This window comes from Drosophila subpulchrella, chromosome 3R (assembly GCF_014743375.2).
Source record: "Drosophila subpulchrella strain 33 F10 #4 breed RU33 chromosome 3R, RU_Dsub_v1.1 Primary Assembly, whole genome shotgun sequence".
Taxonomy (NCBI): domain Eukaryota; kingdom Metazoa; phylum Arthropoda; class Insecta; order Diptera; family Drosophilidae; genus Drosophila; species Drosophila subpulchrella.
The window spans coordinates 3,781,744-3,809,162 of record NC_050609.1 but is presented as its reverse complement, the minus strand read 5'-3'; the positions used below and the strand labels follow the sequence as shown (position 1 = coordinate 3,809,162).

General features: G+C 42.4%; 5 protein-coding genes across 6 annotated transcripts; 1 reads left to right on the top strand and 4 right to left on the bottom strand.

Annotated features, from left to right (window-relative positions):
* Nucleotides 1-579: 579 nt before the first annotated feature.
* On the bottom strand, nucleotides 580-1,163 carry LOC119552041 (cuticle collagen 3A3). The gene is given in 3 exon segments (XM_037861786.1): nucleotides 580-627; nucleotides 629-1,068; nucleotides 1,133-1,163. Coding segments are annotated over 3 exon segments (519 nt in total).
* A 1,245-nt stretch (nucleotides 1,164-2,408) lies between these two features.
* Nucleotides 2,409-5,514, bottom strand: LOC119551992. The gene is made up of 5 exons (XM_037861716.1): nucleotides 5,484-5,514; nucleotides 4,821-5,420; nucleotides 3,866-4,372; nucleotides 2,897-3,828; nucleotides 2,409-2,864 (listed from the first exon to the last, which is right to left on the bottom strand). The coding sequence occupies exons 1-5, from the start codon at nucleotides 5,512-5,514 to the stop codon at nucleotides 2,409-2,411; spliced, it is 2,526 nt and encodes an 841-aa protein (XP_037717644.1).
* Nucleotides 5,515-6,182: 668 nt separating this feature from the next.
* On the bottom strand, nucleotides 6,183-20,628 carry LOC119553556 (peroxidase). Its single transcript, XM_037864001.1, has 9 exons — nucleotides 20,248-20,628; nucleotides 8,810-8,979; nucleotides 8,546-8,752; nucleotides 8,274-8,485; nucleotides 7,470-8,214; nucleotides 7,077-7,233; nucleotides 6,647-7,016; nucleotides 6,479-6,584; nucleotides 6,183-6,418 (listed from the first exon to the last, which is right to left on the bottom strand). Exons 2-9 carry the CDS (start codon nucleotides 8,977-8,979, stop codon nucleotides 6,313-6,315), a joined length of 2,073 nt encoding a protein of 690 aa, XP_037719929.1. The 5' UTR covers nucleotides 20,248-20,628; the 3' UTR covers nucleotides 6,183-6,312.
* LOC119553563 (adenylosuccinate lyase) lies at nucleotides 13,681-15,502 on the top strand. The gene has a single exon (XM_037864012.1). It carries the CDS (start codon nucleotides 13,790-13,792, stop codon nucleotides 15,233-15,235), a length of 1,446 nt encoding a protein of 481 aa, XP_037719940.1. The 5' UTR covers nucleotides 13,681-13,789; the 3' UTR covers nucleotides 15,236-15,502.
* A 1,992-nt stretch (nucleotides 20,629-22,620) lies between the features above and the next one.
* LOC119554084 (epidermal growth factor receptor kinase substrate 8) lies at nucleotides 22,621-27,223 on the bottom strand. 2 transcript variants are annotated; one of them, XM_037864841.1, is made up of 6 exons: nucleotides 27,126-27,223; nucleotides 25,660-26,098; nucleotides 24,714-25,604; nucleotides 23,662-24,034; nucleotides 22,927-23,267; nucleotides 22,621-22,861 (listed from the first exon to the last, which is right to left on the bottom strand). In XM_037864841.1, exons 2-6 carry the CDS (start codon nucleotides 26,095-26,097, stop codon nucleotides 22,766-22,768), a joined length of 2,139 nt encoding a protein of 712 aa, XP_037720769.1. In that variant the 5' UTR covers nucleotide 26,098; nucleotides 27,126-27,223; the 3' UTR covers nucleotides 22,621-22,765. The 2 variants fall into 2 exon arrangements, with proteins under 2 accessions (XP_037720769.1, XP_037720759.1); XM_037864831.1 differs by lacking the exon at nucleotides 27,126-27,223 and adding an exon at nucleotides 26,608-26,706.
* Nucleotides 27,224-27,419: the final 196 nt, after the last annotated feature.

The window sequence follows — 27,419 nt, the reverse complement described above, 5'->3', positions numbered from 1 at the left end:
CAAGGGTGGTTGAATCTTTATCTTTTAAATTTAATGCAGATATTTTTTCGTTGAGTTCTGGTTCATTGCTTATTGTTGCATTGTTATCATCCAGAAATGTTTGATTTATTACGAAGTTAATTTTATCACTTTTTACAACTTCAATGGTTACGTTTTTCTTCTGCTTCGATCCGACTTGGCTGATATTCAAATTAATGCTGGCATTTGCATTTGTTAAACTGGGTTTCTCGACAAGTTTGGATCCCTTGTTTTTGGTAGCTGATGGCCGACGATTTGAAGTGCTCGAATTAGTTTTATTAGTTGTAGTTGTATTTTTAATTGCCTTTCGCTTAGGAGTTTGTTGGCGAATTACCGCGTTTGTTTTATGATTTTGCGAATTAGTCAATGTTTTTCTGTTCTTATTTGATGTGCTTATCTTGTTGCTCTGAATGATTCTCTTGCGATTGGAAAGTGGGGAAGCAGTTGGTCTCTTGCGATTTAGGTTTTTGTGGTTTTTGGTCAGTTGCGGACTCGCTTTTAGAAGGTTAATTCCATTAGAATTACCCCGCCAAGGCTGCGGTGCCAGAGGTTTATTTGTTTTTAAAACAATCTTTCTGTTATCGGGTTTCGATGGTGTATTTCCATTGCTTCCCTTTGTGGTTTCTTTTTTAGGTGGCTTGTCGTCTGTAATTGCTGGTAAATAAATGATTGTCGGACCTTGCTTATGCCGATGTGATGGAGACTTTCCTGGGGAACCTGGTGGTCCAATGGGTCCCGGAAATCCAGTATAGCCCGGTCTGCCCGTTCTTCCTCGCTCTCCACTTTCTCCACGATCCCCACGGTCGCCTTTTTCACCGGGCGGTCCTTGCTCACCTGGCAAGCCAGGAGTTCCAGGTGGACCAGGTGGGCCGGGAGGCCCTGGGCGGCACTGACAATTCGTCTGAGATCCATAGTAAAAGGAGGAGCCTAACGTTTCGGGACTGTAATAGTACAGGTCATAAACAGGCTTTTTCGCCTTTGGACGGGTCTCAGTTTTAACCGGCTGAACTGAGCTCAACGTCCACGATCCCTCGCAGAAAGTTGAAATGGCTAAAAACACAAAATTTAATAAAAGCTGGAAATTTTTTTAAACTTTGATTTACTCTTGACTAACCTGATAACAGCAGAACCGTCAGCAGCCTCATTTTGAGGCCCAACATTCGTGAATGAACACCTGTCCGACTTAGAAGCCGTCTTATATAGACACCTTCGATGGTCTATAATGGGTTAATTGGAAACACCTGAAATTCAAATCGCAGACAGTTAAATGGTTTTGCATAATATAAGCCGAAGAGTGGTCGAATTTCACTAACATGGGATTCGATGACGTCAATGATCTATTTGTTTTGGCTAAATTGTTAAAAAAATGTATTTTTGTATTACACGAGTCATATAATTGTGACTTAAAGTATTTTTATTTAACTTTAAGTATATGGATATGGTTTTCCAAAGATCCATTAATTCATTGTTCTATTTCTGCAACCATTGTTTTATTTATTTTGGCACAATAAAAAAGAGATACCGCAAAAATGGAACGATCTAACTTATCTTCTTTTATAGATACTAACGATTGTTTTTTTATGGTGATCATACAAATTGATTTTAAGTAGCGAAATTCCGGCTGAGACACACAAAGTTATGAAAGGTAATAAAATAGTGGATCAATAAGATGCAAGGAATCTTTAAACTGTCTTAAATTAAAAACATTTGGAAATTCTTGTTGTTTATGGTCTAACATATTGATTTAAATATTGGGCTAATCTTTTTTCGCCAATTATATTTTATTCTTGTCCGTTGTCCCGGTTTTTTATTATTATGTTACAGCGTGTCAACTGCAAAAACGGGCTATGAGTCATACATTTCAGATCTGCAAAATATCTATGAACTAACCACTTTTTTCTTGTATGGCTGATAAGTTTTAACAATATGCTATTGTATTTTGAAAAATGATATTGTATTGACAAATTCATTCGTTCGTCATTGATTTAATTATTATATTTCTTTGTGATTTCACTTTTCATACCTTTCTTCATTGTTAATTTATTGAAAAACACACAAAGCAAAGCAAATTCCAAGAACAACGGAACTATTTCGCCAGTTTACAAAAAGCTATTTTATTGCTAATTTATTTTAACTTTTCTACCATACGAATTCAAGAAGATTAACTCTCGGTTGCATATTAATTATTATAAATGAGCTAAATCCTTCTAGAACAGTACAAAGTTATTGCTTAGAATAAGGTTGGACAATATATAAAGTATGTATACTGAATTCCCCATTTATTTTATAGTATCAGAAACCCCTTTATCATATGATTAAAACGAAAAACTCTAAAAAAGGTACATCTTCAAAATTTTTTTATTGTCGTGTATCATTGGCTTGTGTATGTATTAATTATACTGTTCATAGGCATAAATGTGAAATGGATTTCTAGGAGTTCCAACGGCCAGGATAATTGGCCTTTTGTTGTTTCGCTCTTCGATCGTGTATCCCTCAAAGGACTGGTTATCCATCACCATGTCCATCTGATCCTCCGTTATAGGTTCTTCCTCTATCAATTCTTCCTCTTCACCTGGCTCGAAATAGTTTTCTGCACCCATAGTTGTATTTTCCTCAATTGGTTCTTCAACTGAATCAGGAGATGTTTCATTCTCCACTGTGTTATCTAAATAGCCTGCATCCTCGGGTTCCGTTTCGGTATCATTTTCCTCATAAGGCTGTTCTTCCTCGCCCTCCATAAAGTCATTGTCATCGACTATGTTCTCAACGATCTCCACATCTTCATCCAGCAGTTCCAGATCATCCCGGGGAACTTGCTCGCCACTGCCTTCTGGCTCAGAGGGTTTTTCTGAACCAGTTCCTGTGTGGTGGTTATTACCTTTGTGTCCACCATTTGCATTAGTTTGATGATGTTGGTTGTGCCCGTCGTCTCCTCCTCCTCCATTATTGTGGGATGGATGATGTTGGCTGTGCCCATCGTTTCCTTCTCCATGATTGTGGGATGGATGATGTTGGCTGTGCCCGTCGTTTCCTCCACCATGATTGTGGGACGGATGATGTTGGCTGTGCCCATCGTTTCCTTCTCCATGATTGTGGGAAGGATGATGTTGGTTATGCCCATCGTTTCCTCCTCCATGATTATGGGAAGGATGATGTTGGCTGTGCCCGTCGTTTCCTTCTCCATGATTGTGGGATGGATGATGTTGGCTGTGCCCATTGTTTCCTCCTCCATGATTGTGGGACGAATGATGTTGGCTGTGCCCGTCGTTTCCTTCTCCTTGATTGTGGGAAGGATGATGTTGGTTATGCCCATCGTTTCCTCCTCCATGATTGTTGGAAGGATGATGTTGGTTATGCCCATCGTTTCCTCCTCCATGATTGTGGGACGGATGATGTTGGCTGTGCCCGTCGTTTCCTCCTCCATTATTGTGGGACGGATGATGTTGGCTGTGCCCGTCGTTTCCTCCTCCTTGATTGTGGGAAGGATGATATTGGCTGTGCCCATCGTTTCCTCCTCCATTATTGTGGGAAGGATGGTGTTGGTTGTTCCCGTTATTGCCTCCTCCTTGATTGTGGGACGGATGGTGTTGGTTGTGCCCACCATTACCTCCTCCTTGATTGTGGGACGGATGATGTTGGCTGTGCCCATCGTTTCCTCCTCCATTATTGTGGGAAGGATGATGTTGGTTGTTCCCGTTATTGCCTCCTCCTTGATTGTGGGACGGATGGTATTGGTTGTGCCCACCATTACCTCCTCCTTGATTGTGGGACGGATGGTGTTGGTTGTGCCCACCATTACCTCCTCCTTGACTGTGGGACGGATGATGATGGTTGTGCCCACCATTACCTCCTCCTTGATTGTTGGACGGATGGTGATGGTAGTGCCCACCATTGCCTCCTCCATTGTTGTGGGACGGATGATGGTTATGATGCCCGTTGTCACCACCGTCGTGTGGATAGTGCGGTGGGTAAGGAGGAGGGTAAGGCGGCGGGTAAGGTGGCGGATAAGGAGCTGGTTGATGGTGGCCACCATGTCCACCGCTGTAGGGAGGATACGGATATTGACCGCCCTTGTTGTGTCCTGGTGGATAGTAGTGATGGTGGTGTCCGCCCTTGTCTCCCTTGTTGCCTCCTTTGTGACCCTTGTCGCCCTTGAGTCCTTTCGATGGCCATGCCACTGGAACTGGCACGGGAATCCAAGAACCTGGACCGGGATAGGGTCCGGGTGGGGGGTAAGGATACGGGAAGGGTGGATACGCTGGCTGAGACGGTGGTGGAGGCGGAGGCGGAGGAGGTGGAGGTGGCTGTGGATACGTATTGCCAGGTGGCCCTGGAAGACCAGGTGATCCCATTCCTGCAAGCGATTCAAGAATTGATTATAAGTAAAAGAAACCTCGAAAATACATTTTGAATAATTATGAGAACGTAATATTTTCTGATATAAAGCAGTAAATATGAACTTGATTGGGCATTTAAAAATTGAATCTTAAATAAAAAACAAAAATTATAGATTTTATACTCCTCTGTTTTCTTGAAAGATAAGGATTTTTTGAAAACTCAGAATTACCTTTAAACTTAGGCTTTGCGCAGTTTTCTAAAAAAAATTACTCATTCGACACCTAAGCCACTTAAAATTCTAAAAATTCGATTTCCCATTCCCAATTTTTACGGAGGATTGTTTGGTTTTCGAATTTAGGATCTTAATAACGTCATTAAAAGTGTGGGCCACCCTGATGTACATAGTATATAGGCACACAAATTATAAAATCATATTTTGATTTTGGTATTTTTAAATCACTTACCCGGTGGGCCTGGAGGTCCGGGTGGTCCCTTGGATCCCTTGTGGTGATGATCATAGCCGCCTTCCTGCGGGGCTGGTATCGGAATGGGAACTATAATTGGAGGCGGCAGGATTGGTGGTGGTGGTGGTGGTCGAGATGGTGGTAGTGGTGGTGGTGGCTGGGAATGGTGATGGTGGTGGTGGTGACCGTGGTCGTGGTCATGGTCGTGGTCATGGTGATCATTTTTCGATTTGTGACCGGGTGGGCCGGGCAGACCAGGTGGTCCAATGGGTCCCGGAAGTCCTGGTGCGCCCGGTAATCCATAATGTCCGCGGTCTCCCTTCTCCCCTCGTTCGCCCTTCGACCCACTGTGTCCCTTGGGACCCGGTTCACCAGGTACTCCAGGCAATCCTGGTGGGCCCGGCGGGCCAGGTGGTCCCGGTGGACAGCTGCAGTGCTGAGGCTGCGGAGGAGGTGGAGGTGGTGGGTAGTAGTGTTGCGCTGGTATTTTGTAGATCACACTTTGTGCTGGCGCCGGTGCTGGAGCTGCTTGGAGAGAGGCTAGCAGTCTGGGGGACTCCGAACCCGAGGTCTTGGCACTGGCTTGGCCAAAAGCCCAGCCTGGAAAGGTGATAGTTTGCATTTTGAAATTCGTTTTAAGTCCATCTGGGGGAAATCCCTTACCTAGCCAGAAAATCACTGCGAACAGTCTCATGGCGAAATGGCATCTGCTGCCTTTCGCCAGCGAATGGATCACTTTTATACCGCATTATGAACTGTTAATCTCGTATGCACACTTTGTTTAAATCACTTTCATTAGTCTAGATTCACCAGAACCGTTATATCATGTCCATTCAGAAATCTGCTCGCCAAATCTCTCGGAAAATATGCAAACCTGGTCGAGATGACGATACCTTCGATGTTCTCTCTTAACTTATGTAAATTTATGCCCATTCAAAAAGAGGACCGCCTCTGAAGTATTAATATGTTAACTCGCATATGAATACCGAAGATGTTTGCAAAAAAGAACATCTTTTTTGTGTCGATTGTTTGGCTTTACGATTCGAATCGACAAAGAGTCAAAGTTGGCAGAAAAATGGCGTTTTGTCTCTTAATTGGCCGTTTCTATCAAGTTGTTCACACCTCGGTCGCGCGCCTACATATGATTAACCCCGATCGAACCGAGTGATCCCAAAGTCAACGAAAGTGTAAAGGTTTTCGGGGTCTGACGATTCTTTATCTGACCATATTGCGTAAGAAGAGGGCGTGACTGGATATTATTCTTGATCTTCGACATTTCCAATGCCTTTGACATGGGTATCAGCTCTGTAGTATCTCTACTTTCCAACCGAATTTCAAGTCAGTCAGATTATTTAATTGGTAAGGGCTTTATTTCTGTACATCAGTTTGGGGAATTATCATACAAGGGGGAGTGGGAATTGCATTTACATTTATGTTACTGATTAAGCTAAAGGTATTTGTATTTAACTAGTTAATAATAGATCGCTAGGGATCACTTCTTTCCGTAATGAGACGGATCTGCCGCGGCATATGGCTTTTGATCAATCCACTTGGTGAGGTCGACTACTGGAATATTCGAGCACGGCATGATGGGATTCCTGTAATTAATAGGTAGTTTAATTAACTTTCAATATTATAAGCCTCTTATTTCTACTTACGAATGGGAAACAGTTCTGAAAGCCTCAGGCTGCATAGATGAAATGTGGTTGCCATTGTCACATAGCAAACGGGCCATACTTGCCTTACGCAGCTCTTCAAGTTGTTCTGTGATGGGATACATGTGGTTATAAGCTTTGAAATTACTTGGAGTAAATATTTGTAATTACCAGGAGTGAATCCAGTGAGCTTGTCTCCGTTTTCGAAGAAGAACCGATCGCCCACTCGCGTTCTGTAGAACTGTTCGGTGAGGATGCAGAGGAAGGTGGGTCCAGCCAAAGCGCCGGCCACATGGGCCTCCAACGAGGCTCCCACAGTCAAATCCACGTCTTCGTGACTCACGTATAGGGACTTTAGATTTTCCAGAATCTGGGGACTGATCAGGTCACCGAATTCCTCCCACGAGTGGGCACGTTTCAGTCCGCAGAACTCCCTCATATCATTGTAGGAGGCCAAACCATGATCGCGATTGCGCTGAATGTCCAGGGATCGCAGATCCGAACCGAAAGGCATGTTTCTTCTGAACAGGAAGTGCTTAATCTGCACAGGAAAATCATGACAGTGTGAAGAGTTGGCTTATATTTATATAGGTGTACCCACCTGTCTGTCAAAGTTGATATCCGTCAGTTCCTCGGGCTGTGTGGCATGTCCTCTGGTCAGCGAGTCAAAGTTGTCTCCCACCTCGATAATGCCGGGGCGGTTGAACCAGTCGCTGAGGGTCAGGGATCCCAAAACTTGTCGCAGCTCGGACAGAAGGCTGTAAAAAGATTTTTAAATTAATACATTTAACAACTTCTTACAATAATATAACATTTTTAATTTAATATAATTTTTGACCAATCAATACATTCGGGATAGTAGATTGGAGTAACCAAATCTAATCAAGTTTCTCGCTACCATAGTTAAAAAAAAACATTTTACTTTCTTTAAGATATTATCAGCGCTATATCTTATTGTATTGTTTTATCTACAAAATATTAAGTGTGTACTTACTCCAAACGACCTTCAATCTGCGAGTGGAAGTATCTGAAAGCGGCCGTGGCATGTTCATTCAGCACCGATGGATCGATGTTATGATCGAAGTCGTTGATATAGTTGCCAGACGGAGCCTTGTAGATAAGTCGGTTCTTAAGCATGTTCTCGCCGCCCAGGAAGATGGGAAGCCATTCGTAGTAGCTGATCTGCTGATACTGGGCAATATTGATCTTGCGAGCCTCCTGGAACAGCGTGCGATCGTCATAGTGCGGATTCAGGGCCGACAAACCATCTGCAATGCGGTTGTGCTCCCGCAGCAGGATCGTCTGCAGAATGGCCAGTCCCGGATTCTGGTTGACCCTCACATCTCCGGATCGGTAGCACACTTCGCTGGCATCCACGGCATCACAATCGCCGGTGACATTCCGGGAAAGTGGCAGCCACTTGGCCCCGTTGCGCTCCTCCACGATCATCCGACCGCCTTGGAACTCACGAATATCGCTGTTTTGCTGAATGGAATTGCCGTAGACCAGTGAGAGATCCAGGTACGAGGTAACCACTGTTATCTGCTCCGCCGGACCGCCGCGGTACTGGCAATTCGAGTCCCGATCCGTTAGGGTGCGCACAAAATTGAGGCACTCGGTGCCCACCTGGGAGTAGGCCGGATCGTGGGGAGGCACAATGATGGCGAAACAGGTCTTGTGGGCGGTGTCCAGGCCAATCAGACGTCCATCGTCGGTGCAGCAACGAGTGGGATGCTTCTCTGTTGGGATTAGAGATTAAAGAACTCTTTCCTTGAAATCAAAATAAATCATATCTTACTCGACTGAGTTCCTCCTGCCTGCATGCTCATATCGTGGGTCATGATCTGACCCCACTGCATGTTATGCAGCGTAAACTCTGGATCGGGCACATCCTGTTCTCCAAAAGCCACCAAGGAAACCAGGCGAGCACTGGGCAGTTCGTCTCCTGTCACCGACCTAGTGGGTGCCGATATACCATCGGCGTATTTGGGTGTCACCAGACGACCATACCTATAAGAAATATTATTATTAAAAAAACAAGCAACTTTTACTTATTTATTAAGATGCTACCTGGAGTTGGCCACTCCCAAGCCAGGACGTTCCAAGTGATTGCAGGAACCGTCCAAAGTGCGGTAAGCAGTCTTCTCGCAAATTGCCGGAGGAGCAGCACATGCCACCTGACCGGCAGTGGGAAAACTGTAGCCATAAGCTGATACCGGAGCACTTGCCGGCGATGAAAATGGATTCAGGGCAGCCGGAGAAGTGGGCAGGCTATTCCTAAAAGATTTTTAAAAGTTTAATAAACAGGAAGGAAAGGGAGCTTCCACAACTTACCCAATCACATATGGAGCTGAGCCTTGAAGGTAACTAAATCCATGATAGTTGTGTTGAAAAGATGGTTGAGGATTGTGGACTATATGATAGCCAGAGGAAACTTTTAGCCCAAGTGCACTTGGGACGAATCCCAAAAGGGCCAAGAGCAAAAGATCTTGTGCCCTAAACATCTACAATTGAAATGGAAAATTATTAAGAAATTAGGTTTCATTTCATAATAGCACTTAAAGCATATATAATAATAGATAAATATTTCGCTTTAAAAGAGGTTATTCTAAAGCAATGAAACTAAAGTTAATTTTTAAGGAGCTAGTGAACTAAGAGGATTGCTTGACATATAGACTATCGATAGAAAATCATTCTGTTAACAACATTCCTTTAGCTCTTGTGGTAAGGAATTTGTTTTTCCTGTTCGAAATAAGACATATTAATCGTGAATATTGTAGTCCAAGGTCTGCGCCATGTACGGCAATCGACAATCTTTCGTTATGGCATCCTGAACTACATGGGAAAAGTGGTTAGCACTCCTACATACATATTTATGTGGTGCTGGTATGGTAACCCACATAAAAACCTAACTTTTTGCAGAGGTACCTGCCGTCGCAAACGGCCAAAAGAGCGTACATTGTATGTATCCCATCGGCTGCAACGTGGAGGCAACACTACCGACTTGGACACGTTGGACACGTTGGACACATTTCATGTTCGCCGGCTGCAGACGGAGACGGCAGGTGAACTACAACTGGAACACTTTGCATTTTTTGCGGCAGCCGATCGATCTGGACTCCGACTCCTTGGGCTCACATATGGTCACAACAGGTTTCATCACCGTTTTGGTGCGCATTCATTATTATTTATTGCGACATTTTAGTACGAACATGTTCATTGCTCAGGTCCGGCTATTTGGGTATTATGTGTACTATATGGTATTGGCCCAAACACCAAAACACCGAATGCCAAACCAAACCCCGAGCTGAAAATCTGAGCACAATAATACTGTTTTAGATTCAAATTCGTGTGCTCAAGGCGCGCAAAAGCGTGAAAAGTCTCATAATTGTTTTATGGCAACGGCATATTTGACCAATTTGCAAGCTACTTATGTAAACAGACCGAATCGACAGTAATGGTTAGCTTTACATAATGAATTTGTCTGCGGCCCCGTTCTGCCGTCTAAGCCAAGCCAAACCGAGTCATTCCCAACCTTTGCCACAAAAGGCCAGCTACAGCTGCAGCATGCAAATCCCCATCCATCGGCAGCCGTGGCAGAAACCACACAAAATAAAACAAAGGCAGCCTCTGTCAATGTTTTAATTGCATGCCGTGCAGAACAATGGCCCAGACAACAATTCCAATTCGTGCCATGAGTCTTACACTTTCCTGGACCCTGGGTCCAAATTGATCGGCCGATTGGAGGTGGCCCTCTCCAGGAAACCCACGCCTACACTCGAATTAAAAGTCGCCCTCGCCTAATTAACAGAGTTATTAGGTTATACATGAAAATTCCTTAATTTTTATGTAAAAAATATGGTGGGAAATTAAATTACAAAGGCAATAACTTCCAGTTTTACTACAAAATAATAAGAAAATGTCTTCCTTAATTAACTATTCCTAAGTAATAACTTCAGTCTAGTTTAGTTCTAACCTATACACCCTACTTGACTTTCCCAACCAGCAGAACCTTTTTCAAATACTACAAAACCTAATAAAAACACTTTCTTATATAATATTGTACTTTCTCAGTTCTAAATATCTACTGCCTACATATTTCTAATGTTTTTCTAAGTGCATCTCTTGGGTTTCTAAATTCGAATGGGGTCAGCGGGTGATTGGAGCCGATGATTGGCTGGATTTTAAAACCACAACGCCAACGTCGCCGCTTGTCAATAGGAAAGAGCACCGTTCGCGAGTCTCAATCTGAATTTAAATTTGAATTGCAGTCTCAGGCGGACACGCCAAGGCAATCCAATCCATATGCCAGTTTAGCACACAAAACAGCAGCCGTTGGTCAGGGCCGTCATCTACATTGTACATAGCTTTTAATCTTAATGAGCCGCAACTAGGCACGAATGACGGGACATAAAATATCTATCGCTAAAATCTGTAACAGAACACAAGAAATGCTCTAAAAGATCTAGGCGATATTGAAATCGTCGTGATTATAATGGACACCGGAATATTACTGACCTGTCAGCGTTCTTTTTAGAACCGCTGCATGATTGTATTCTAATTTACCATGCAGTCCCTTTCTAAAATACTAATGCATGCAAATATTTTTAACGACCACAATGGCTAGACATTCTTAAAGCGAGGACAAGACTTACAGAACATTGACTACCTTATGAAAACCAAGTCGGAATAAGTTAATTATACAATGCCGGATGTTCGACTTAAATTGGCCACAAATGATTTATATATTAAATGTTCCAAAACTCCCATAATAAGAAAAAATCTCATTAATCATTTCTGAAGATCAAGTCTTCAGGAACTAGGAACCTCCAATAAAAATTTTAGTTCTTATCTACCTTTTCTACTTCAATTTTCTTTGATTTCTTAGCCCCAACCGCTCTAAGTAAATACATTCAGTCCCTAAATCCCAAACTTCACAACAATAGAGTTATTACTTACTGGCGTAAATTGTATACCAAAACAGTTGACTAAAAGAACAAGCCAGACTAACCTAATGATCTTTTCGAAGCTTACCATTTACATATTTTAGGCGCAACTGATCTTAAAAACTGGTTAAAACCATAACTAATAAAAAAAATGTTTAACATCAGCAAAACCTGCAAAGTTTGATTTATGATTTTGTATGATTGACTTTCCCTAAATTATGTGCGCATTCCGAAGAATGAGTTATGGGTTTTTCGACCACAATAACAGATCGATAAAAGCGTTACGTCATGTTGGCAGAAAGGGCTCAATTGCTTTCTGGTCATGCCCATAATTTTGTTGCTCTCTTTATCTTTGGATAATTTCATGATTGACATAGACCATACGTAATGAAGTCATGCACTTACATGGTGCAGGTGCACCCAAAAGTGGTCTTCCACCAAAGGCGTGGCAAATTTGGCCAGGACCAGCTACGAAATTGGCCAATGCGAGCAAATTTTTAACGACTTTAACGACTTCTAATTAAAAACGAATTCATATCCCGAGCTATTTTGTGATCATTAAAGTGTAAAATAGTCCATGGGACGTCTAGTGCTGCGGTGATTGATTTATTGGCTGAGTACGGTCGGCTATGTATATTCCATATAAGACCTTCACTATAACCGGGGGACGACAACATCATTGCAATCGGTCTGCCTGAAGGAGGTTTAGGTATAGGAGGTATGAAAAACGCAACGACGTGGAGTGCACACAAATCGAGGACATTCCGATTTGTCCGAACGATATAGTAACAAGCACTAATTGAAATGGCCATTTAAAAGGAAAGTGTCCCAAGCGTCGGGCACCTAAAACTCGAAACTGGGAACCGGGACCCATCAGTAGCTGTCATTCTGCTCTGGTATTTTTCGTTATACGGGTCCCCAAATGTCGAAACTCTCGAGATCCGCGCGTTAATTACAAAGTATGTGTGTGTGTCTATAGCGCCGCTTCAAATCAAAATTTATGCAAGGCAATGGCAGCTTTTTTGTCAAAACGCCGTCAATATGCAATTTCATAGCCAAAAGTCACCGGTGATTTGCGCAACCAGTTAAGTTAGATCACATGATCTCTGGGGATCGAGATAGTGATCGAAATATAATCTCGTGCCCAGGTCCACGCTCTTGGAACTCTTGGAAGCTGGTCACTTGGCCGGCGAATTTTTCTGCCTTCCAAATTTGGCAGCTATTTGGATATTTTCACACTTGCCAAATACAATTTGCAGTCGCCTATAGACGCACTAATTGATTCTTAACTGTCTTGCGCCGAATTCAGTGGACCAGTTATGTTCCAAGTGGTCACTATTTTTGGTTGGCAATTATTTTATATGTTTTGGCTTTGTACGATGCAAATGAAAAATTTTGCATTAAGTGCTTCGCATATTTGTGATTTTAATGTATTTTTACGGCCTCTCATTAACATACTAATTTGAAACTTATTGGGCAACAAATTTTTGGATTTTAGTGGAGGAGAGTGACATTTACTCAAGTATTTAAAACTAGTTTAAATAGAGAACTCATTATTTTACCTCATGTGGGTTTAAAGACTAATGCAGGTATTTTGTTTTTTATTTATTTACAACTGGTTTTTTCAGATGACGTTTATAGTAAATATTTTATTATCTTGTCTACGCTTTCATGTTTGATTTTATTACTTGTCTTATAAGATGTAGTTATTTTTATCAAATTACCCAATTAAAGTGAGTTGGTTTTAAGCTGTTTTGATTGATTTTTGAATGTTTTAAGCGAGCAAAATCAGTAATCCACCACCTTGGACTATCTAGATTTTGTGATAAACCGCCCGTTTGAGCCTATTAAAAATGTCAAGTTTACAGCTTAACAGCTTGCAAAGCATGTATGTTTAATTGAACAAACTTTAGCCAACTTTAAAAGTGTTGAAATTGCTTATAAAGCTTATCGCCCTGTCAAAATAAATTATTTTTCAAGAGATTAATTTATTTATGAATTATTTATCTGAATTACTTTTTGTAAAATGCTAGAGAAAATAGGGATGTGTTTTTGTTTTTGTAAATGTGCGTTTCTTTATAACACATATATATTTGTTTACAGAACATATTTAATTAAATAAATAATAGATAAAAACATTTATCTTTCCACCACTTTAAAAATTGTAACGTTCTAATTTCAAATTGGTATGTTTTAGTATGTAAATGGTATATTTTGGCGCCCTGGTCGCGGTCACACTGCTCAACCACATGTGAGAAAAGCAGCAGAAGCAACAGTTGTTTTTCGACTTTTCGACCGTGATTACGCCTAATTAGCCCAGTTTTAGTGATTTATAATACCTATATTCATCTATACTATATAATCCGAGATGGCCAGCAACTACGAGGGCTACAAGTCGCCTCTGAGCACCCGGTATGCCAGCAAGGAGATGCAGTTCCTCTTCAGCGATCAGAACAAGTTCTCCACCTGGCGCCGGTTGTGGGTGTGGCTGGCGAGGGCGGAGAGCAGGTTAGGACTGGAGATCAGCGACGCCCAGATCGCCGAGATGGAGCTGCAGATCAGCAACATCGATTTCGAGGCAGCAGCAGCCGAGGAGCGACTCACGCGCCACGATGTAATGGCCCACGTCCACGTCTTCGCCAAGCAATGCCCATCTGCTGCTCCAGTGATCCATTTGGGAGCCACCTCGTGCTATGTGGGTGACAACACGGATCTGATTGTACTCCGGGATGCCCTCAAACTGCTCCTGCCGCGAGTGGCCAGCGTGATTGCCCGACTCAGCCAGTTTGCCCAGACATACAAGGACCAGCCCACGCTGGGATTCACCCATCTGCAGCCCGCCCAGTTGACCACAGTGGGCAAGCGGGCCTGCCTGTGGATCCAGGATCTGATCATGGACGAAAGGGCCCTGTCTCGCTGCCTGGAGGATCTGCGCTTCCGGGGAGTCAAGGGAACCACTGGCACCCAGGCCTCGTTCCTGCAGCTCTTCAACGGCGATGGCGAGAAGGTGAAGCAGCTGGATCAGCTGGTCACCGAGCTGGCTGGCTTCAAGAAGGCCTATGCGGTTACCGGACAGACCTACTCCCGGAAGGTGGATGTGGAGGTCGTGGGCGCTCTTGCCAGCCTGGGCACCACCATCCACAAGATGTGCTCCGATCTGCGCATCCTCGCCTCCCGCAAGGAACTGGAGGAGCCCTTTGAGACCACGCAGATTGGCTCGTCGGCCATGCCGTACAAGAGGAATCCCATGCGCTCGGAGCGCTGTTGCGCCCTGGCCCGTCACCTCATCACCTTGTTCAGCAGTGCCGCCAATACCCATGCCACCCAGTGGCTTGAACGCACCCTGGATGACTCGGCCAACAGGCGGCTGACCCTTTCCGAGGCCTTCCTGGCTGCCGATGCCGCCCTGCTCACTCTGCTGAACATCTCGCAGGGATTGGTGGTCTACCCGAAGGTGATTGAGCGGCACATTAGCCAAGAGCTGCCCTTCATGTCCACGGAGAACATTATCATGGCCATGGTAAAGGCGGGCGGAGATCGTCAGGTGTGCCACGAGAAGATTCGCGTGCTGTCCCAGGAGGCTGGTGCCCAGGTTAAGCAGCATGGCAAGGACAACGACCTGGTGGATCGAGTGCGCAAGGACCCGTACTTTTCGCCCATCCTGGAGCAGCTGGACACCATACTGGATGCCAAGACCTTCACTGGCCGGGCCAGCGACCAGGTGGGCGAGTTCGTCAAGGAGGAGGTGGAGCCCGTGCTGGCACGCTACTCGGATGCCTTGAAGAACGTTCAAGACGTCAAGCTCAACATCTAGACTTCCATTATGTTGCCCTGTTTTAATCCCAGAACTTGAATTTGTAAAATACACACTAACATTCACACCTAATCAACTGCGTCAGCCACTAGATGCAGGCAGCATTATCGCAATAGACTCAATGGGTCGATGGCAGTCAAACCCCCGGCGTGATTTGTCTTTCTGTTTTTGTTTTGCCAGCTTATGTACAATTAAAAAAAAATAACCACAAGCCTCGAATCGAACTCGAGTCGACGTTCTTGATCTGAGTAAACATACATACATCTATTTGCCGCCTGTGCCTTTGCCTTTCGCCACTCGGGCTGACATATCACGACTCCAATGCTGGCAGCACAGTAGGTCTTCGGGTCTCATGCCGCTTGCTTTACTTTTAATTATACAACATATAAACATATAACACGGCCCAGTGCTGAGAATTATCATGGGAGCCGCATTTCTTAAACAGTTGCTACTGTCTTTAAGCTGAAAAATATCGTATGCTTATGATCTTGGTTCCATAATTAAGATTTTTTTGAATGAAAATGGAAAATCATGGTACAATAAAAGAATACGAGCCCATAAAAAGTAAATGTACGATGTACGATTGTGGGCTAATCAGCAACGTCTCGCCAGGAGGTCGTCTAACTCTCGCTGTTGCTAAATGGATTATCACATTTAATTGACTGCATTCAGATCAGATCCAATCGCAATGCGGTTATTTACTCAGAAAAAAATGTGAATATATGGATAATTATCGAATTAACTTAATTCAACATTCAATATTTTTGAAGAAAGTTCGACTTTTACCTTTTAAAATATATAATATTTTATAAATTTACCTCTGGATGTAATTGAAAATGGGCATTGTTGAGACTGATTGCTCGCTGTTTATAGGCAGCCATAATAATTTAATGTAAATGTAAAAGTAATTAGTGCACCAAAGATGTATTACAAGATAGCCAGTCGAAATAGGCTTTTTGGTGCTTGTTTATTAGCTGTTAATAGATTTGTTTTTCTGCAGTTGGCAGACATAACATTTTAATCAAGCCGCCGACAACCGGCATCAAGTTTCCTTTTCGGTCTGACTGATGGCTTGGCTATGAAATGATGAGCCGAACGTGAGCCGCTCCGGTGTGAACGATGTGAGACCGCCACTCGACTAATTAGGCTCAGTGTCGCGCCATGTAAAACAAAGAAATACGCCAGAGACAACGCTTTACGATCCGCTACCTGGTTGAATATTGTATATTGTATTGACTTGCTGCAATTAAATCTAATGCAATTACGATGGTCCGGTTAACACGCAAAATACGGCAGTGACAATGCCAACCAGAGCAGAGCAGGGAAAACTCTTGCAATAGCTATAGGAAAAATATGTATCAAAACGGAAGCTACATAGCAAAGACAATTCGTGGGGCACGCGAGATATGTACAATTTCTTCATTACATCGCACTCGAAAATGTGTTACTGCAATGTCGGCTCGTTTTTCTGGAGGTGCTTTCACGCAATCCTTTCAAAGATCGCCGCCCTTAGTTGATTGCATTTTCCCAGCACTATTAATCGTTCGCGACCTTCTCTCCTGGGATTATGATGTCTGTGGAATTACCATGGTCTATGATGGCTATAGCGGAGAGGAAGAAAGGCTTTTCTCGAGTTCCATTAACGAGTCGTGGCAGACGCCCCGTGAATCACCTAACCGACGGTTACGGACCACCTCAAGTGGTAATGGGGGCCAATTATAGACGGACCATGTGGCCGCTGGCTGCCGTTGACCGCTGCAATCTCGTCGGTTTCGGTTTCGGTTGCGAATTCGGGTACGGAGACCTTGACTTTGAAACCGACACCGATACCGAAATCGAAGCAAAGATTATTTGCACAAGTGAAATTGGCAAAACTGGTTGGACCCGAATACACAATTGCTTTCTTCGGCCTGCAATGAGATCGGTTTTGGATTGATTGGATCAATTGGGGTTCGCCGACTGCAGTGAGGACTAAGTCATGGCTATGGTCTCACCTTACCACCCGTTATGCAAAAGAAGTTTAACTATGTAACTATGCGCGTAAAATGGTTTTATTGCTGACTAATAACGATCATGAAAGGAGTGTGTCATTAAATATCGTTCAATAAAAACGGCTGGAATTTGAGTTTGGGCAGGTGTTTTTCTACTAAGGAGGGGTCATAAAATAGGATCAGGAAATGAAAGTAACTTTTATCTATTTGAAAACTTAGTTCTTTACTTTAAAGAAGTCATGTTTATGAGGTAGATTGTTTTTTTTAGATATCCTTCACTTAGACATGTGAAATAAATATATATATTTTAAATAATATACAAGTATCAATATTTCTAAAGGTAGCTACAGGTATGTAACAAGAAATAATAAAATACCGTTTAATACTCTTAAATTGTTATAAATGTAATAATAATCAAAAACAAATTTTAGATTATCCTTTGCTTGAGGTAAAAACCCACATGTTTTGAAAGTCTGTGGTCATCGCCCACATTCCACAAGCTCCTCAGCTAATTAATTAAAATGCGATTGTTTAATTCACCCAGGTAATTGCAGTAATTGCTCGAGCTTTGTGGGGTGCTCTTGTGGTTCTTGGGCGAAAAACCCGCCATATGGGCTGCGCACGTGCCGGTCTGTCTGCCATGAAAGAGTCCAAGCCAAAGCAATTTCAGGCAGCGCCTTCGGATTGATTTGGCAAGCCAACTTGGGCACGAGTTTGGGTGCAACACCCGTAAAAACGCCCACTTCTCTAGGTGACCAGTAGCCATACATATTTCTAGTTATTTTTAGCCATTTAATGCGTACAACTATATCGGGTTTAATTGGCTCTCCACCTGTTAAATTTTTTAGCGTTTACATACTTGTAATCCAGCATTTTGAAAACTAACTCATTTACATTGGAGTTGGCCAAGTTTTTTCATACCAGAGTTTCTTTCTGTGTGGTTTACCTGTTTGCTCACGCAATTCTGGAGCGATTTGATATATGTAACTGGCCTAATTAGCTAATTTGAACACCAGAAGTGATATATGCTTGTCTCCCAATTATGTGCAATTGGAATTGGGTTGCCAGTTCCACAGACTGCAGTTTCTTGTTGTTCAGATGATGTTTAGTAGTTCCCAAAACTAATCTGTGCCATTGTTGGAGTTGTCGTGACTCGGAGCCCAGCTCCCATTATTTCCTATACAATAAATTAATTTTATGTGAGATCGACCGACAAAGACGGATACAACACCTGCCAAGGCGGCTGCACAGATTTACATACCAGCGACCCAATGATCGCAAATGACTTCTGGGTTTTCAGCTAAATGGCAGCTTGGGTAGCATAACCGTTAAGACTTAAGACCACCAGGTGAATGGCAAGTCGTCTAGTGAAATATATGAAAGTATTGAGGCACACGTCACTATTGGCTGCGTTTGCATAACAGGCTTAAGATTCCGATCGGGAGAGAAAGTAAAGCCCACGGAGTACGATAATCGTAATAAGCCATGAACGATCGCAAACCTGATCCAAGTGATCGATTTCAATGTTCTAGAATCTAGATGAATTATCTACCGAAAGCTTAATGGGCAGATCAGAAGATAGGAAAATGAATTGTCTACCTTGTAGAGCATATATCACAGCTGTCAAGAGTCCAAGATTTATATCAATGTACTAAAGCCGAACCAAAAACACCGGACTTAGAATGCAATAAATAGAAATCAATTCGAGGCATTCAAAAGGCCACTGCGGGTGCCGATCAATGTGTTTTTTTTGTTCTTTTTTAGTTTTGGTTTCGGTTTTTGGTCGACTGGAAACCTTTTTCGAAAGACCCACAATGGAAAACTGAAGGTCGTTCGCATTGGATCTCAAAATAATTGTCTTGGCTGTAATTAAAAGATCTGTTACTTTCAACGCAACGCTTGGGTCAGTTGTTAACCGCCAACGGCTTCAAGTGGTTTTTAAAAACAACGTTTGACCGTAATTTTTATTAAAATGTGTAATTTAGAGCAGTCTTGCAAACCGGTATGTGCTTTAAGTACGTGGGGCTATTGAGCCTCATAATTGGCCATTAATTATAAAACTCATTTCGTTTCAAAAACAAAGTTGTTAACAGATAAATGTAATCCCCCAAAAAAAGTTAGAGCAACGCTATATCATTATTTTGGAGACTTTTCCTTAATCAAATATAATGATTTGCAAATTGTTTTTTTTAATTTGCAGATTGCAGATAGATACAGTTAACATTGGATGCAAACTAATAGCTGTTAATTGAAAAAACCTAATTGGTTCAATTTAATAGCAGTCTGAACTACTTTAGCGATTGGTTTGGTCTGAAAGCCCTTAGTTTACTACCACTGATGAAATACGGTTACTAGTTTTTGAATTGCAGATAAAACAAATGAACCTCGATTTTTAGTCATTAAAAGTAATCATTGCCAATCTGACTTAAATAAATCCAATTTGCGTGCGAAACAAGGGTTTGATATTTGGTGCCCCCGTTTTTGACCAAATAAAATAAACGGTGAGCAGATTGCGGTTTTCAATTTTCAGATAAAAATCATTTACATCTTTTCCGAAAATTGTTGTTTAGCGGTCTCTTTTTGCCACAACACAGATATACATATAAGTCATAAAAATTTGTTAAAAAGAAACTATGAAAAAAAGGTTTATTGTGAAAATGAAAGCATGTTAATAAAAGTCTGGAAAATAAACAAAACCACAAAAGAATTTCCTGATTTTAAGTTGGTTATCACATAGATTTCTATTAGAATCATTTCACAATATTTGTTAGTGTTATTTTTGAATATTTCTAGGATTTTTGTTGAATCGTAGCATGTAAACAATTTTTCTAAAAAAAACAATAATGGCTTTTCTTTATGTGTACCAAAAAGGTAACAGAAAAATTTCAATGAAATGCACTTTCAAATTTCCTAACTTTCTTGTTCACATGTTTTTGAAAGATTTGTTTGGTCCAAAAATGACTATGGATGTTCAGTATTATTAATTTGCGTTACCGCACTTTTCCGAGAAACTATACTTACGGTGGCTTCAAGCGAGTATCCTTTCTCCCGTCGATTAATCAACAGTTTGTTTGCGAATACAATGTGGTTCTTTCACTTTTATTTGTAAAGTTTTTGGTGAAGGGGCCGGAGGGGTATTCGTATTCCCTGGCGGTACTTAAACACCGTATTTACAATCCACCAATTTCGAGTGCGCAATCGCGAATTCCACGCTGAGGTGAGCAAATTGCTTTGAATTATGTTGGTTTTCGCGATTACTATTGACGTGAATACAGCAGTTCACCGTTTAATTAGCTTAGCTTTGCACCTGCCCACAAAATAGAGGGCTTAGCGCTAATCCGTTGTCGATTAACTATGGGATATATGCTATGGTTAGGATCGGTTGGTTAACTGTGGCAAGGCGGCCCAAGGCGAACTAACTCTGCTGCCGCTGATTTTGGGCCTTTTATAACGAATGCGCTGCGCCGCGCATGCGCAAACGCTGGCGTTTGGAGCGTTTTGCCTGGGATTGGGAGCCGTATATCCGCGGAGAGTAAGTACCGGTTCGGTTCGTTTCGTTTCGGTTCCACTGTACTTGCATCTGCGAGTGTGTAAATCAAAAACTCTGCCTGCTTTTTACTCTCTGCTCCAATTTAATGGCGCTATTGAAAATGTCGCTGCCTTATGCTTTATGTAATTTATGTTTGTCCAGTTGTTGTTTTTGGCTAGGATACGCATTTCTTGGCTACGTATAATGTGTGCTTAATGTTATTGGTTATTGGTGTTTATCGTTCAGCAGGAGATCAGCTATCAAGCGACCCGCTGACCTTTTTAAGTGCCCGCCTCTGTAATGTGGGGACACACAGCTGTGACCTAGAAAGCTTTTCTTTCGAAAATGTTTCGAAATCGACGGCTTGTGTATGTCACTGGCTCTGCGTGACCGTCGTTATGGCTAATTGTTTTCATTAATTAAACATTGAGGCCGTCCTAGAGCTTAATGTACGAAAATGGGGACAATACTTGGCGTAAAAAGACACCCGACATGTCTTGTGGGAATGCAAAAGTTAAGAAATGCAGCGGTTTCAGTAAGCCGAAACAGAAATAAAGCTAAGTGCTGAGGACCAGCTGAATAATTTTAAAAATCACAAATCTCTATTTTACGACTTAGCCAAAGAGCACCCAACAGAAACGAGCAGAGCATTTAACGTATTTCTGACCCGGAATGCTTGCCCCTGTCTAAATCAATCGTATTACCAAATCGCCAAACAGTTAGTAATTATCTGTCAGCATTAACTAGCCGTCGAATGTGCATTCGACAATGTTGCATGAAAAGAAGTCAAAATGCATTAAAAAACAAGCCTATCATTAGATACATAACATTCGCACACAATTGTATCTGTCAAATGCGTTACGGATCGATTAAAAATCCTATCCGTAACAAAGGTTGACAAAAAATCAAGTATCACTTATAACTTGTTTGGGTTTTTGTTTGTTCGTTGCAATAAATTTGTGTATAATTGATTCGATTTGACCGTCTATTAAACCCAAATAACCCAGTGTACCTGTTTTGTGCGTGGCGCGTAATTGCAAAATTAATTCGTTCTAATTGGCAAAACCGCCGCAGAAAGCGAAACAATTGGACATCGGTTGTAACTGGACAAACTCGTAAAATTAAATTCCGAATCTGTATCAAATAAATGTTGTACTTTTTAATGTTTTACCGATTACACGTGATCGTACATATGTACAACCTTATAGCCAGGCGCACAAGAGACCGGTTGGAGCCTTGAAACATGTGACTTCGCAGATCGAAATTATTGGGTGAACAGGCGCGTGACTTACATTTTCAAATGTTTCCCCCGCAGTATGCCTCCAAAAAAATAAACGCCCTTACCGGTTTTAAACGCCCGCTTCACAGACTTAGGATGCATTTATGATGCAAAATTTATGAAGATTACCACTTATGGTTTGGCAGTATTATAGCATTTAAATTGCATTTGATAGTAAGTAGTTGTCGGTACTTCTTCATATCATTGAAAACCATGTTTATTGAATATCCAATTCAATTCGGATGTTATGCAACTGCAGTGACTGACGTCTGCAGTTCGAAATGGAGTTAGACATAAAAGGTATCTGGGTTAACCAATAAACATAGCAATAAGGCAGTTCAATAACCAGTTTTTATAAGGTTCCTGCTATGATAAACATATTCATGCCTAATTAATCATGTCGGAGCGTTGAATAAGGTAATTGTGCATAATTATAACGCGATTCAAAGCAGGGAAAAGTAATCTTATTGCAATTTCAGGAAGTTCTGATGACAAATCTAAATTTCATAAATATTTGTTTTCCAACTAAGGAATTTTTTTTAATGGGAATGTAAGTCAAAATGAAAATTAAATATCAGAAGCATTGTTTTTTGTCTGGTTTTTTAATGTACGTATGAACACTTTTTAACATAAATGAAGGAATATTACACATAAATAAATTAATGGCAAAACTTAGCGCTTCTGAGGCATTGTTGTGTTTCTCCAGGCTCTAACTATTCAAATCGGGAATCTTAGAAGACCTCGTTAGGATTGCCATTAGACTGATCGGCCTTTTGACGAGCCCGTGCCAATTTGGCAGACAGCTCCGATGATCTAATGGTTTTGTACTGGAATGGGGATTTTAATAGTAAATATCATTCTACTTAATCGAGGGATATATCCAAGGACTCACCTCACAGAAGTTCTTTTGCAGCACGATCTGGGAAATGAGGCGGCGACTCTCCCGCTGGCCAAAGTAGCTTTCGATGGTGTGTGGTGAAAGGGCGAAGATCTCCTCCCCGGAGAGAGTGTGCAGACGCTTGATGATGATGTCCGAGAAGCCTTTGCCCCTCAGCCACTCCTCCACTTCCCGCGGCTTCGAGTTCTGAGTGATGAAGATCTCGGGGGTCTTAAGGATCTCCAGGTCCTTGCGCCTCTCCCGCTGCTGCAACAGAACCCGCAGCTCGTCGTTCACATCATCCTGCATGTAGTAGGCTTGGTCATCGGCCTCGCAATCGTTTCGGGCCCGCATGGCTGGGAGAATGGGTAGGCAGCAAAATGCAACCATTAATGTTTTTAAATAATAGATTTTCTTCTAAAGCCTTTAAGTTAAATATGAAAAACCGTTTTCTCGATCTTCGAAGTAAGCAGAGATCGACTCGTTCTTAATTACCAAAATCAATATAAAGTGTGGGAAAAACAGAATCGATTCCTCCTTACTTTATAGCCGAATTATCTTGAAAAACTCGAGAGAACTTTTTTCTTGATTTCAAGAACGATTATTCTCGAATAAGTGAGAACACTTGATCTTGTGATTCTTCTTTCCCAAAATTTTTTGTGTGTAGTTCTCGGGAACTTCACCCTTGTTTTAGATTTACAAGGGGTGGTATTCGCTATGAGGTGGGTTTTTCCGTAATTAAGGACTAACCTGCTAGGGCTCCTGCCGCCGCCATGTTGCGTTTAAGGGTGCCGCTGGGCGTGGGCGGCTGACTGTCAGTTGGTGGCATCGGGGGTGGAACGGGCACGGCATTGGGCATCGAGTAGGAGCGCGGCAACGGCTTGCCATTGGCCACCGGCTGCTCCACGGGAGCGGTATACATGGCCATGGTGTTGCGGTACAACGGAGGGTTGTTGGCCTCCTCGACACCATTCTCGGTCAAGGCCACGGATGCCAGCGATTCCGTATCCCTTCCATTTACTCCGGGCTCAAAGTTGTACGGCGTGAGCACGGTGTTTGGCACGTAGCCAATGCTTCCATACGAGTTACGAGCCTTCCACCAGTTTCGGGAGTCATCGATAATCTTAGAAAAAGGAGAGAGGTATATCATTTTATAACCCTCGCTATCTCAATTAGTATGCAATTGCTTAATCGATAAGATTGTAGGTATACTAAGTTCTAGTTAAAATAATAACAAAGTTTAAAAGGTGCTGTTATAATAAACACCGTGTTATTGACCTACTATTCGTTAGGAACCTCTACAGCAATTTTTCGGCGATCCTCATATACTACATTTTAACTCATGATTATAACCCGAGTAAGAATTTTCGTTATCTTTATAATCATCCCTTATCTCGCTTTATGAACCCTTTGTTTATTATCTTTGAGTTATCTGCATCAAAAAGCCAAAAATAAAAGTGACGTTTAAATGTTTAGCAGTTCACAAATTTAACACATATATCATTTCTTTCTTTTAAAAACTGGAATATATCTTTAAAATCTCGAATAATGCCATCTACGTCAGCAAATAATTACTAAGTTGAATCAGTCGGACTTATTAATCCAAAAAAATTACTTGCCAATAAGATAAAATCTATTTGAATTACTTTTGGAGTGCCTAAATTGGTTTAATAATATGTTGATGACATGCATTTTGATAAAATGCATTATGAATGCGTTTTAAATTGTTCGTATCTACTTTTTACTCTGATTTTATTTAAGCTATTATATTTAAAATAATACTTTGATTTATAGTTACATACCTCCAAGTACTCCCCCTTGGTGACCTTTAGTTCCTTGTCATTTGTGGCTGACTTGTTGAATGCAACCTCGGCGATCTTGACATTGCGGCTCTCCAGGCGACTCAGCCAGGTGCGATTTCCGAGACCCGGACTCGGGGGCACGGGAACCGGCACCGGCGACGGCGTAGTGGTCTTCTTCAGGGCAGGAGCCAGGTATTGCACCTCCTCATCCACCACCCAATCGGGCGACCAATCGTCGTAGAATATAGGATGATACGAGCTCTTGTGATCCTTGAACTGGTCCTTGGGAACCGTCCAGTTGGGGCCAAGGCTCTGCCACAACTGCTTCTCCTTGGAGTCGAGGGTCCCGTTGAGAAAGGCGATGGTCTCGCGACGCAGGAGGGGATTGACCACAGCCTCTGGCAGACCCGCATCCACATATATATCATTGCAAACGGTGACGATGGTTTGCAGCGATATGAAGACATTGTGCACCGGATCGGTGGATTTGGTGAAGTGGTTCTGCAGCCGCACCGAGTAGATGAGCGCCAGTTTCACCTTGGCCAGGATGTCGTGAAACTCGCTCTCGATCGGTGGTCGCGATCTTAGGACCAAAAGTCCCTCTCCATGAGGATTATGCTGCTCCTTGCGCAACTTTAGCTCGTTGAGGGCCTCGGCGGCATAATGAAGTCGGGCCATGAAACGCTCGATGTCCTCGAAGCAGTGGTTGATCACCTGCACATCCCGCTCGGTCTGCTCCTTATCCTGGGCGTTCTTCTCCGCTGCAATCCCCGCCACTGCCGCAGCTATTCCATACTGATCCTTGGCCTGCTGCGTTTGGGGTCTTTCCGGCTTGGGCAGCAAAATTGGGGTCTTATTACGATCAATCGTTACAGGAGTACCCTTGCTCAGCTGAAAGTAAGAATTGGGTTATAGAGAGTGATAAAAAATTGTCTTATAGACTCACCGTCTTCAGATCCTCTACCAAATGAACTGAACTGACATCGGTCACCTGAAAGATGTGCATCTCGGTGTTTCCCAGCGAGATTCCCGGCACTGAGAAGACCAGAATGTTATTGTACGCCTCCTGGGGATGCTCACTGATGAAGGCTGTGGGCTCGGTGATCAGACTGCCCGGAAAGTTCTCAATCTCCTTCATCTCGCTGTCCAGCATGACCAGCCACTGGCCATTGAAGCTCATGAACATCTTGTGCGGCCAAATGCCTCCAGTTTTGTCCAGTTCGATCAGCAGCTTCATCTTCTCCTTGGGATGCTTGATCTCCGCCTCGGTTTTCAGCTTGAAGGTAGCCAAGTGCTCCAGGGCATACGTGGGTTTGATCTCGTCGTAATGCCCATTGGCCTGTTCCCCGGCAGGGACTCCATTTTCGTAGCCGTTACGTGGCATCCTGAGAAATACGAGAAAGGGAAATCACAATTTATTATTATTTATTATCATTTATCTATCGTTTGTTCCATTTATTGGAGTTTTTCAAGTTCAATGTTCAATGCGTAAGTGGATAGTAAACTGCGCAATTCCACACTCATTTCTCTTTTATTTGTTCTATTTGTTTTGATGATAACGCTATGTAGCAACTAATGCACGAAAGCATTTGTCATTAAGCCCTTTCTTTGTTTACATTTACAAATTGTAGTACACAGAAACATATGGGAAAGGCCCCAATTTTTCAAGGAAGAAATCTATTAGAGCTTATAAACTTTATCTTCAATGATCTTGAAAATATAACAAGCACTAGACCTTTTTTATGAAAGCCCAAGGATAACGATTTTAACTTCTATAACTGTATTAAACCATATTTTCATTTTTCAACTGATTGACACTTTTGGTATTCCAAATGATTGGCAGGTGTGCACAATCTAAACGCCGATCTATGTCTCTCGTTAGCTAGATATTTACCCGTACTTGACCGATATGGGTCGGAAGTATTTCAAGGTCCTATTGCCTGCTTTGACCATTCCGCCGATGTGGAATCAATGCGTTCTGGGAAACTATTGATTCCGAATGGGCAATGGGCCATAGATAGATAGATACCTTTACATGCAGAGACACAAAGCTACATAGAAGAGTACCGTTTTTCACCTGTGTGGTGGCTACCTGCCCGATTAGATAAACACAATTTGCTTTTAGCTTTTTGCCGCTCGCTGGCATTATTTTACTTTTGCAGTTATCACAAAGCCAGGAAATTCTTGGCACATGAAGCAATCATTAATGAATGCTCATTACATAAGGACCCGAATAAAATAGTTAATTGCGTATTTTTAGGCCATGATTTTGGGACAATTGTTTGCAGCCATCGGCTGGCTGGCAATTGTGATTTGAGATTTATTTATTGCTTTCACTGGCATGACATCAGATCCTGAGATACCGATGTCTGTGCCATATCTTTGGTATCTTGATTTACAGGCTTCGATTACCTTTTAACTACCCACTGTGCTCTTTATTTATTTGTTTGCTCTTTTTTCTGTTTTGGCCCGAACTCGCACTCTCGACCCGCTGCGAATCGAATTCCAACTCCAACTAACTGACGTTAGTTGGCCAAGAGGAATCGGCCATATCAGCTGGCTCATTAATTGATTGCCTGGAATTGTTTCAGTGTTTGCGTTATCGCAAAAGCAAAAGTGTGCCTTATCTCTATGGTTTGCCAGTACGATTGTACATCGTATCGTATCATTGGCACTTTTGCTCACTGGAGTAGCCAGGATTTTATT